Source organism: Pelophylax lessonae, assembly GCF_965119305.1.
Source record: "Pelophylax lessonae genome assembly, chromosome: 2".
Taxonomy (NCBI): Eukaryota; Metazoa; Chordata; class Amphibia; order Anura; family Ranidae; genus Pelophylax; species Pelophylax lessonae.
Window position 1 is genome coordinate 75248219 of NC_138769.1, and position 12441 is coordinate 75260659.

Below are 12441 nucleotides of genomic sequence, written 5' to 3' on the forward strand. Positions count from 1 at the left end.
CAAAACATATTTTATAATTTACAAAATAATTGGATATTATTTTGTGTTTGTTTGCACTAAAATTAAAGTGTCTTTATTCCTGAAAATATGCATTAAATTAACTGCTGCGCAAATATCGTGCGACATAAAAATTGTAAACCACAACCATTTTATTTTTCAGGGCATCTGCTTAAAAAAAAAGAAAGAAAATTATAATGTTTGTAATATTTGGGGTGGTTCTCAGCAATTTTCTATCACAAAATGCAGATTTTTACATGTATGAGAGAAATGTCAGGATTGTCCTGAACTGGAGAGACTGTAAAGAACAAAAGCTGTAGATAAAAGGATTTTACTAACTAAAGATACCGTCTTGGCAGTGTTTCTGAACTTTAATGATCAATCTTCCTGTATATAAATGCATTGTACAATAGGTTAACAATACGCTTCTTGCGGAGAAATGGCCATTTTAAAATGAATGTTCAGCCCATAATAAAATAAATGATTTGTCCACAGTGGATGCACATCAAAAAGGTGTCCCTGGAAATAGTTTAAAAATTATTAGTAAATGTGCATTGGTCACAATAAAAAAAAAAAAAAAAAATCGCCCTTAAATTATTTTTTAAATTTCTTACCCCAGCACTTGCACTTTACAACTTTTAAAGCTCTCTCAGTGCTGGTTCCTGAACTTCCAGCCTACAAAGGAAAGTGTTAGCAGTGGACAATGCAGTCTATAGCCAGTCTGTTCATTTGGAGAAGGTAGGAGGAAAGAGGAGGGAAAGGCAAGTTAGTGCCTTGCCGTCCTAGGCTATGGGGGAGCTTTGTGTTTCTATTGATGCACATAGTACAAGAAGACGCAAATCTAGTCCCTGCGTGTAAGGGTGGTTCTATAGGATGCTGCATGAGAAAGGAATCACCCTGAAAAAGGAAGCCTGGGGCAGTGGTAACGGCATTTATTCCCTGGAATTTATAAAGGGTGTCAGATTTTCTTTAGAAATCCGTCCCGTGGTATTGTGACAAATGGCAGAACTAGGATTTAGGTACGTGTCAAGAAGTTGTATTTGAATATGCCAAGAACTGTCGCAGGCATCTCTCCTGCAGAACACTGGAGTTTTACAGGCAGAGAAGATATTTGAAGAAGTTGGGAGGGTAATGGAAACATTAAATTGATCTTAAAGAGGAACTTAAAGTGGTTGTAAAGTCAGCATATTCAATAACTGCCATCCCCTCGGTTTTATCAAGATATAAAGTGCTGTGTGTCCGTTTTTTCTTTTTTTCTTAAATTCTAGTCCTAAAATACCTTTTCTCACAGCACCGCTATTACATGTCCTCCTCCTCTCTCCTTCCCCGAGCTAAGTAATGCGGAGGGAGGGGCTGAGATAGCGCCCTGACGTCAGCCGGCTAGCAGAGGAAGGTCACATGACCGCACATCGGTGCTATGACAAAAGGTATTTAGAATCAGAATTTTTAAAAAGCGGACACACAGCACTTTATACCTTGATAAAACAGAGGGGATAAGAGTTATTTATAAAGGTTTGCCACAGGGAAGAGCAGCAGGAGGGGAGGGGTGGGGAGGAGATCGCACTCTCACACAGGCTTCAGAACTGACAGACGGGGAGGTTGAGGGAGAGGGAGAGACTCATAGCAGAGAGCAGGATGATGGAGGCACGTAAACTGACCACGGTATCATGGATCAACAGCCATGATTACAATGGTCAGCAGCACACACAGGGGAACACAGGAAAAGGTAGGATCTACCAGATATTTTACAACATAGAAAGGGACAAATTACATGGCACAAACACTGTGTTAAAGATCATGTCTTAAAGAAATAGAAGCTCCCCCCCCCCCTTTTAGTAAACCTTTAGAAATTAAACTCGAGAATATTAAATGCACATAAATAATTTTATTATTTGTATGTACAATATCAAAAAAAAAATAATACCATCAAAATATTCTGGATTACAAAAATACATATGCTTGGGCAACACATTTTGATTTAGCCATTTACATGCTTAATTATATACATATTAACAAGTCTATTTTAGATGGCAGAACACGATTTCTTTCACTGATCTTCCTTTATTATACTGAAATCTGACTGGTTGCTATGCATTAAAGCTGAACTCTAGACAGATTAATAAAAAACACAAATGAATATAGGTATCTGTTAAAAAAAATAATGTAAATGCATTTAACATACAGTAAATATTTAGGGGTAGGGAGGTGTCCATGGTGTATTGGTTAATTGTAGCTGTCAAAAACTTCAAAAATTAATTTGCATATAAAACAGATTCTGTACATGGATACATTCCAACCATATATTTGGTGTATTGCCTGGAGTTTAGCTTTAAAAGGATACAACCCATAAGCCACCATTGCTCTCCTTAAGTACAAGTAGGCCCCTTTCACACGGGCTTTCCGATCCGGTCCGTCTGTTAGTTTTTTTAGGCGGACCTGATCGGATGCTCCATGTACCTCTACGGAGCAGATGATGTCAGCAGAGACATCTCCGCTGACACTCGCTGCTATCCGATCCGATCCTGTCCGTGAAATCCAGAGCGATGGAAACCCTATTTTCCATCCGTCTGGAGGATCGGATCAGATAGGATCGAATGAAAATAGACAGGCGGACCATTTTCATCCGATCACCCATAGAGGAGAGCGGGGATCTGACAGCTCCATTTCTGCAAAGTAAGCGAAAACGGAGCTGTCATTCACCTGCTGAGCGGGGATCAGCAGATTGATCCCTGCTGAGCAAAATGGATTCTGCCGGGCCGTAGTCATGCTGGCCGGGGTTCAATAGTTTGAGTCACCATCCGGGTACCGGCACAAGAAAAAATTATTTTTTTCTTACAGTGAATATGGTTTTCATGGAAAAGGAAAGTTTTTTATCATTCCAAAATTGAATGTTAATCGCAAATGAAAATTCTAAGTACTTTCAAATGACAAGTCATCAAATTTATTCAAAAAACCTACTAGTGTATGGCCAGCTTTAGATGGTATCCGGCATGGCCCATAAGGTTAAGTGTCAAAGCAGTATTACACCCAATAGCAAACATTATATTGAAGCTTACCAACTCTTAGATGTGGTGGCTGCATTCGTTTTCTTTTTCTGGTGTTTCTTATTTTCACCTGGCGATTTGGCCAGTAAGGCTGACCATTGACTGATTGAAGCTTAGCCAGTTTAGCAGGAACCAGCAGAATTTCAAACCATCTATGGGCAGTCTGATTGTACTAAAGTCAATATATCGATCGACTTTGACAAACCAACCTGTTGGGGTTTTTCATACAATCACTGCCACTGGCTATAGCCGGCAGAAGTAACCATTATGTATCCTGACAGGTGGGGGGAACCTCCCACTGTCAGAATACAATAGAGCAGTGGGAAGCATCCCCCCATTTTGCACTGTCAAGCAACCCATGGTTGATGAAAATTGTATAATGTATGGCCAGCCTTAGCCCCGGTTCACACTATTGCGATGCAGGAACTAGTGCGATTCTAGTGTGCATTCCCACAAACGCTTCGGGTGTCAATACAAAGTTAATGACACCCCCAGAACGGTTTGCAAATTGCAGTGTAAATTCGGACAGGAATCGGAATGCATGAGTGTGAACACCCATGCGACCCGATTCCAGTGCAGGGAAAAAAAGTTCCTGCAGCATTTTCATGTGAATGCAATGCGAGTTCAGCCATACAAACTGTATGGCTGAATTCACATTGCACAGACATCGAATGTGATCTGCACAGCAGTGCGGTGTCTGTGTGCGCAATAGTGAGAACCCAGGCCCTGTCTGTTTTCCAACAGAATACGTTTTCCTGCAAATGTATCAATTACTAGGTCAGCTTGCAGTGGTTAGCTTTTGTTTGTTTAAAGTGATTGTAAATTATCCCCTTGTAAAACAACCCATTCAGTTTAAAATAGAAATGAAAGGCAAAACATCTTTGTATAGATGAAAAAAGGTATTTATAATGTATATTTTTTTTTTTTATAAGTGATCATACTTTTTCGGTTCTCAGCTGCATAAGAGGAGAAGCAGCAGCACACTGAGTTTCCCAGTGAATGGCTGTGCAACTGGGGCATGTCAGGACAAGTCTGACCATTGCAGGAGAGCAGGCTGAGTTCCCAGCATAGCTAGAGAACTGACCATGCTGTGCTCTCCTGCTTAGTGTGGTCAGTTTTTTTAATAGGAAAGCAGGAGGGACTGGCAGCAACACCAGGGATTTTACACAAAGGAAGCAATACAAAGAGATCAGGATACATTATCATACAAGTACATGGTACAGCAGGTACATATCAGGAATATGAAGTGTTGGGGTAACAAACACTTTATGTAAAACCTTTATCCCAAATAGGAAAAAAATGCTGATTTTAAAGTATTTGCTGGAGATTGGCCTCAATTTGTTTGAGTATCTAAATCTGCTAGTCCATCTAACACTCTACCCCCCCCCCTCCCAGACTGACTGACAATTCTGCTGTCCAAAAGGTGACCCTGTGCTCCTTCATCCAGAGTGGAGGCACTATAATACAGGAGGTGTTTCTAGTCAGATAACCAGGTGAAAATAGAGGAGAAAAACAGCCTTAAAAAAGAATAATAATGCAGCCACAACATCCAATGATTGGTAAGTTGCAATATATTACATTTTTGGTTTTAATAGCGCTTTAATTTTTGATGGCAAATGCCATCTGGCAATCCTGGTACTTTACCTAGTCCTGGCAATGTACAACTTCACATACAAAATTCCAGTAGCATATAATAGGTAATTACTGGCTAAAATGGCAACGTCAAACAGGCTTTTCTAACTTCTCCTGGATGGTTTTGAAGTCATTGATTACATAGGATCTTTAACAGGAGAAAAATATTAGACTGTTCCAAGACATATAGTACACAGAATGAAAATCAAACCATAGGAGGTAGAACATTTTACTTCTAAGGCTTCATTCACAAGGCCTAAAAATGTTACAAATGTTATGACATGATATGGTATGGTTTTCTAGGAGAAAAGTTCCTGCATAATGATCAGTAAAATACTCATGTACAGATGCGTAAAGATGCGTATGTGTACATAACATCTTTATGAGAATTTATTTTCCCTGTTTTTAAGCCTTAATTGACATGCGTACAAACGCGTATACATGCGCTTATATGCGTAAGTGTGTAAAGTGCATGTTCTTAGACGCAGATTTTTTAATTCTGTGTTATGGATCTGAAAGCAGCTCCTGTTTACGCACTTGTGTGAATAGCTCCATTGAAAACAATGCAACTGTGTTCAGATCCTCAATTACAAAAACACTACTATAGGATTTTCTTTTCACAGAAGTGTGAATGAAGCCTAAGGCCCCTTTTACACATACGGTCCGTTCAGTTCATCAGTTCAGTCAAGTCAAAATGTATCAGTTTTTCATCCATTTTCCGTCTGTTTTCCATCCGTTTTTTTTTTACATCCACTACCAATGCAAAAAACGGATGAAAAACAGACCGTGTGTCTGTTTACATCCGTTTTTTCGTCCGATCTGTTTTTTTTGACGGATGAAAAATAGGGCATTCATCCGTTCCAAAAAACGGACATTGACGGAAGCGGATGAAAACGGATGTTAGCGGATGATCATCCCTTGTGATCCGTTTTTACATAGAGATGCATTGATGTCCGTTTTTCATCCCTCAACGGATGGATGAAAAACGGACAAATGGACCGTATAGGCTCTTCCACACAGTCCGCCTCCGTAGGCGGATCCGTGCTGCTCAGCAGGGATCGATCCGACGGATGACTTGCAGTGCGGAGAGGGAGGTGTCACAGCCCCCACTGCTCTCTATGGGGGATCGGATGAGAGCGGACCACTTGTCCACTCTCATCCGATCCGATCCCTGAACGGATGGAAAAATAGGGTTTCCATCCGTCCGGATTTCACAGACAGGAATAGATACGGATGGCAGCGGGTGTCAGCAGAGGTGTCTACGCTGACACCCGCTGCCCCATAGAGCTGCATGGAGGGTTCGATCAGATCATGTTTTTTTGTCATCAGTTTTTTTCAGTCAACAAGTTTTTCATCTTTTGTCATTAGTTTTTTATCTGTTTTTCATCACATTTCATCCGTTGTCATCCGTTTTTCGTCCGTTGTCATCCATTTTTCATTTGGTCCGTTTTTTTTTTTTTTAATGGATGAAAAATAGGGCTTTAATCCGTTCAAAAAAACGGATATTGACGGAAGCGAATGAAAACTGATGTAGATGAATGATCATCCATTTACATCTGTTTTTCCATAGAAATGCAATGATGTTGGTTTTTTATTCCCTTTTTTATTAAGGGATGGGTGAAAAATGCACAATTAGACAGCATGTGTGAAAGGGGCCAAAACCAGACGTATCTGTATTTTAAAAAAGTACTTAAAGTGTAACTAGAGGCAAACCTTTTTTTTGTTAGTTTTAGATAGAGGAGAGGGATTAGAACCCCTGTCAGTTTTTTATTGCGGTGTGTTCCTATTGAGGAGATTCACCCTCTCTAGTTGTCATATTTACCAATTATCACTGAAAGTGAAGGTTTAGGAAAATCCCAAATTTTGGGTTAGAAATAAAGGGGAAATCTTCCAATAGGGACACTAGTTCTTGTGATTCCCTTACATGAAGGAAGTTCTTCTCATGTCCTTTTTCATCTATGGGAAATCTCCCTAATGGGACCAAAAAGAACTGACAGGGGTTATAATCCTCCCTAAGGCTCTATTCACATCTATGCATGTTGCTATTATGTGTTTCTGCAGTGCTTTTTGCTTGACTTTTTGCGTTTTTTTTAATAATGATTTTGCTGCATTTTTGCCACAATTTGCATTCTGCGTTTTTCATGCTTTTTTTGCCAAACTTGTTGTTGGGCAGATTCAAAAACGCAAATCCCAGCAAAATCGCGTTAAAAAACACACTACATGTTTTTCTACAGCTTCCCCATTAAAGTCTATGGAACCAAAAAAATAAAAAAAAATAAATAAAAAATTTGCGTTTAAAAAGTCAGACTCTTTCCAAAAACTCGATGGCTGAAAAGCATAGCTGTGAACGTGTTCCACAAAAACCCGTGTTAAAAATAATAATGTCCTGCATTTCTGCAAAAAGCTAAAAGCATGAAAAAACACATTGGTGTGAATGGAGCCTTACTCCGTCCAACATGTTAAAATGTATCTTTAATTCTACTTTAAATCCAGGTAGAAACTGTCCCTGAATCTACAGTTCTGATATATGTGTAAAGCAAATATTCACATTATTGCCATGTTCAAGCCAAGGCAAAATCATATTCTGTGGGACATGAAGTATACTATTGGTGGTGAGACAGGGGCGTAACTACAGGGGTTGCAGGGGTTGCAATTGCTACCGGGCCCCATGCTCCAGGGGGCCCAGTAGCAAACCAGTGGGTGAACTTCCAGGATCTCAAAGGTCACACTTGCGACCGGGCCCTGGCATTGCACCACTGTGGGGAGGCCCCAAGATTGCAGGAAGGGGGCCCACTGCAGAACTTGTGAAAGGATCCTGCTGCGGGACCGTAATAAAGGGCCATGCAACGAGAGTAAAGAGCCCCAGGATCAGTGGGAAGAGCCCCGGGCTTGAAGGGAAGGGCCCCGGCCAGGGGTCTGGGGGGCCCTTCATGGTTTCTTGCATCGGGGCCCTGAAGGTTCTAGTTACGCCTCTGTGGTGAGATGTTTACATCAATTCATCTGGTTAGTTCAAATGAGATACTAAAGGAAAGAAAATAGCTGACTGTGTTGATGGGGGAATCTCTGTGTTCTGCGGGCTTGGAAGACTCCCCGCCGGGAGAACACAATGATTACTGCTAGCGGGTATAGCTGCCAACAGTAATCACATGTAAAAAAAAATACAGACTGGCTGGCTGTACCAAAGTCGATCGATGAATCAAGATGACTTGGGTTCCCCCAGCCTGCCCACAGATGGATCAAACCTCAGCTGGTCTCTACTGAACCGGCCAAGATTTGATCCATCTATGGCCGGCTTTAGCCCTTTAAACCAAGCGCTGTTCACAGTGAAAGAAACCTATCTATTAAGGCATAGTGCAAAGTGCATCAGCCCACAGCAACCAATCAAAAATGATCTTTGAGTGATAGGACTCCAGCATTTGATGGTTTGCTATGGGTATCTTTTTTTTTTTTTCTTATATTTCAGCTTGCTTGTTGAACATTCTGTTATGTGAACATATTTAACCTCTTGCTGACTGCCCACCGTAATATTACTACGGCAGGGTGGCTCAGCTGAGCAAAACCACGGAGTATTACACGATTTCGTGCACGCGGTCTGTGTTTAGACACAGCGGGAGGCGGGCAGCGGGAGGAGCGGCAATCGCGATCATCAGATAAACTGACAGAAGACCCGCCTGCTTATGTAAACAAAGCAGGCAAGTCTTCTGTCAGACAGGCAGGGAGAGATCAGGAGTTTCAGCTAAGCTAAATCCTTGATCTCTCTGTGCCTGTCACAGAACCCCCCTCTACACAGTGAGCAAGCATATTTAGGCACACATTAACTCCTTTGATCACCCCCAGTATTAACCCATTCCCTGCCAGTGTCATTTATACAGTAGCAGTGCATACTATTTAGCACTGATTACTGTAGTAATGTCACTGGTCCCCAAAAAGTGTAAAAAATGACAGTTAGGGGACCGATCTGTCCGCTGCAATGTCGCAGTCCCGCTAAAAAACGCTGATCGCCGCCATTACTAATAAAAAAAATAAATAAAAAAAGTACAAAAATCTATCCCGTAGTTTGTAAACATTATGCTTTTGCGCAAACCAATAAAAATATGCTTTTTGGGATTTGTTTTACCAAAAATATTTAGCAGAATACAAATTGGCCTAAACTGATACAAAAATTTAATTTTTAAAAATGTTTTATTGGGAATGTTTTATAGCAGAAAGTGAAAAATATGGCGTTTTTTTTTTTTCAAAATTGTAGCTCTTTTTTTGTTTATAGCGCAAAATCTTAAAACCGCAGAGGTGATCAAATACCACCAAAAGAAAGCTCTATTTGTGGGGAAAAGGGACATCAATTGTATTTGGGTGCAGCGTCGCACGACCGCACAATTTTATGTTAAAATAACGCAGTGCCGAATTGCAAAAAATGGCCTGGTCATTAGGGGGTGTAAAACCTTCTGGGCTGAAGTGGTTAACACCTAAACTACCACCGAGAGTTCCTTTGTGTTGGGCACTGCGCTGTGCCTTCACTGCAACACGTGGAAAAGAAGTTGGAGTTTTGACAAGGAACTGGCAGAAAATCCACTTCAATGTTTTCTTGTAAGCCAAAGTCGTATCGGCAGAATGATGTCCTGAAAAACAGAAAAACACAAAAAAGATATTACAGGTTTTCTGTGGAGCGCTTACATTGCTCAAACATCGCCCCAAGCATTAAATCCCTCATTTCATTTGTAATCTTGCTTAGAGCCAAGGGGGATCAAAGCACACTTGCTGGTTTGCCTTGAATGAGAAAAGTTCAGGTTTACTTTAAAAAGAAGAACTAAACTCTATCCGAGCACCACAAACTGAAAACACTATTTAATTAATCTTTAACTACTTCCGGTCCGCGCTATAGCCGAAAGATGGCTGCAGCGCGGACTCTAATTTTCGGGAAGCCGTCTTTAAACGGCCTCTTAGACACAGGCTCCCCGCGTGCTCCCGCGAGCGTGCATCGGGGAAAATCTGTGTCGGCCGTGTCCCTTGGACACAGCCAATCACAGATCGTGGTGAATGGCCAATCACAGCGGCCATTTACCACGTGATCGGCCCATGCAATGAGAGATGATCTCATATGTAAACATATGAGATCATCTCTCATCGCCAGCGCTCCTTCCTCACACGGAGGCTGCAGTGTGAGGAAGGAGGAGAGCCGATCAGCCGCCGGGGACACAGAAGAATGTAATCAGGGCACTGATCACCAGTGCCCTGATTACACAAGGTAAAAAACATACACAAATTACCCACCATCAGTGCCCACAGTGCCCGCCATCAGTGCCCCCCATCAGTGCCCACAATCAGTGCCCATAGTGCTGCCATTCAGTGCCCATCAGTGCCTGCTCATCTAGGCACTGATGAGCACTGACTGGCAGCACTATGGGCACTGAGTGTGGGCACTGATGGTGCTGCCCATCAGTGCTCATCAGTGCCGTCCATCAGTGCCATCCGCCAGTGCCCATCAGTGCTGCCTATCAGTGCCGCCCGTCAGTGCCGCCTCTCAGTGCCCAGCAGTGCCACCTCTCAGTGCCCAGCAGTGCCGCCTATCAGTGCCACCTATCAGTGCTCATCAGTGCGGCATATTAGTACCTCCTCATCAGTGCCCATAAGTGCCACCTCATCAGTGCCCATATGTGCCACCTCATCAGTGCCCATCAGTGCAGCCTATCAGTGCCCATCAGTGCACATCAGTGAAGGAGAAAAATGTATTTATTTTCAAAATTTACTTGCAGAAAATAAGAAAAACTTTTTTTTTTTTTCAAAATTTTCTGTCTTTTTTCTTTTTTTTTTGTAAAAAATAAAAACCCAGAGGTGATTAAATACCACCAAAAGAAAGCTCTATTTGTGTGAAAAAAATGATAAAAATGTCATATGGGAACAGTGTAGCATGACCGCGCAACTGTCATTCAAAGTGTGAGAGCGCTGAAAGCTAAAAATTGGTCTGGATGGGAAGGGGGTTTAAGTGCACAGTAGGCAAGTGGTTAATATTCAAAGCAAACTCCCCCATTCATCCATGTCTCCATGCTTCATTTTGTTGAGAAATCAACTTAAACCCCGCCCACCCCAGCATTTCTAGCCACAGACATCTTGAGTAAGGGCAGATGATTCATGTAGCATTTACTTTCTGGAATTTATCTGCCCTTAGCTCAGGTATGCAGGCAGGAGGGCATGCTTAGCAGAGAATGCTCCTCCTTCCAGAGAAATTTTAAAAAATGTCCACAAAGACTCTAAAAACCAGGAAGCAAATAAATAAATGTAAAAAAAAAAAAATATATATATATATTATATATATATATACATATACATATACATACACACACATATATATATATATATATATATATATATATATATATATATATATATATATATATATATAGCAGGTTTTCCAGGCATTGGGCCTGATGTGGGTCTGCCATTGTTACCGGTTACCTCTCCAGCCCATGTGAGCTGCGGCCCTGGGTGTGAGAACTGAGACATTGACTCCTCCGGCATCTTTGTTTGGTTGTTTTATTGTAGTTTTAGGGGATGGGAGAAGGGAATGGGTGGGATACTCCTTTGGCTTGACTATGTACAATTCTGGGACTTTATAGCAAAAATGCCCGTTAGCGCTGTCTTGACGCCAGCCGACGCTAGCCAACGCTCATAGACGCTTTGAACACACTGTATCTCTGAAAGCTGTGCTGGAACTCTGACTTAGGCTAGGTTTCCACTAGTGCGGCTACGAAGTCGTGCTACTTCTAGCACGACTTCGTAGCAAAAGTAAACCGCGGCTTCAGTTAGACTTGTCCCTCATATATAGAGGGAAGTCGCGCTCAAAAGTAGTACACGATTTACTTTTGAGGTCGCGGCAACTGAAGCCGCGGCAGTGGAAATGTGCCCCATTGAAAACAATGGGTTTTGACTTGCTGTGCGACTTGACATGTGTCAAGTCGCACCGCAAGTCGCACTAGTGGAAACCTAGCCTTAAGTACAAAAGATCCAGGACTGTAGAATACTGAACTTCTAACAATACTTGCACTCAAAAGTCACTGACTACTCCCTCCTGCCTTGCACTGGCTTGAGGTAGCTTGTTGTGTATTCCGGTATGGCTGCAACTCTCAACTGATGCACTACACAGTGCACTGACTCTTCAGGGCCCAAACTGCAGGCGCCCCCTTTCACACTTCAGGGTCCTCAACCTAGGTACCCCCTCTATCACTTCTGACCAGGTACCCCCTTTACAGCTAGATGATACTTGGATCCTAGAACCTTCTCCGCAGTGGTCCCCACTGACGCTAGGCAGGGACAATCCGCAGTACTCACGACCTGTGTAGGCTTTCCTGGGACTGGACCCCTCTCGCTCCCCGCTGGTTCTCGGCACACCGGATCCCCTCAGCTCAACTCAGCGCTCTCTGGATTCTCAGGCAGCACCCAAGACATCCACTTCCTCTGAGATCAGCCGTCCTCTCCCTCCTGGGACTCTGCTTCCCGCCAAAGACGATGAGTCATGCTCTCCCTCAAACTTATACCCACTCCCAGAATCCTTTACAGCAGAATCTGCCTTCTGGGGTAGTTACAGGCCTGAATGTGTCCCTGATTGGGTTTCCTCCAATGCCCTATGAGAAGCCTCTCGCAGAGCCAGGGGGGAGACTCCCCTCTCAGCAGGCACACCTGGAAGCCATGACACCCTACCAAAAAGCAATCATGGCCCTGCTGTTAGGCAGACAAGGCCCACTATGCATTTACCTAGCACCTACCTGTAGGGTGC

The 12441-nt window shown here is 42.5% G+C and overlaps 1 protein-coding gene across 1 annotated transcript in view; it reads right to left on the reverse strand.

Annotated features, from left to right (window-relative positions):
• Positions 1-7930: 7930 nt before the first annotated feature.
• Positions 7931-12441, reverse strand: part of LIPI (lipase I) — a 69862-nt gene continuing 65351 nt past the window's right edge. The window contains exons 10-11 of the mRNA XM_082246556.1: positions 9135-9289; positions 7931-8175 (exon numbers count right to left, since the gene is read on the reverse strand). Coding sequence (XP_082102682.1) covers positions 9142-9289 — 148 coding nt within the window. The 3' untranslated portion in view covers positions 7931-8175; positions 9135-9141. The remainder of the gene's footprint in view (positions 8176-9134; positions 9290-12441) is intronic.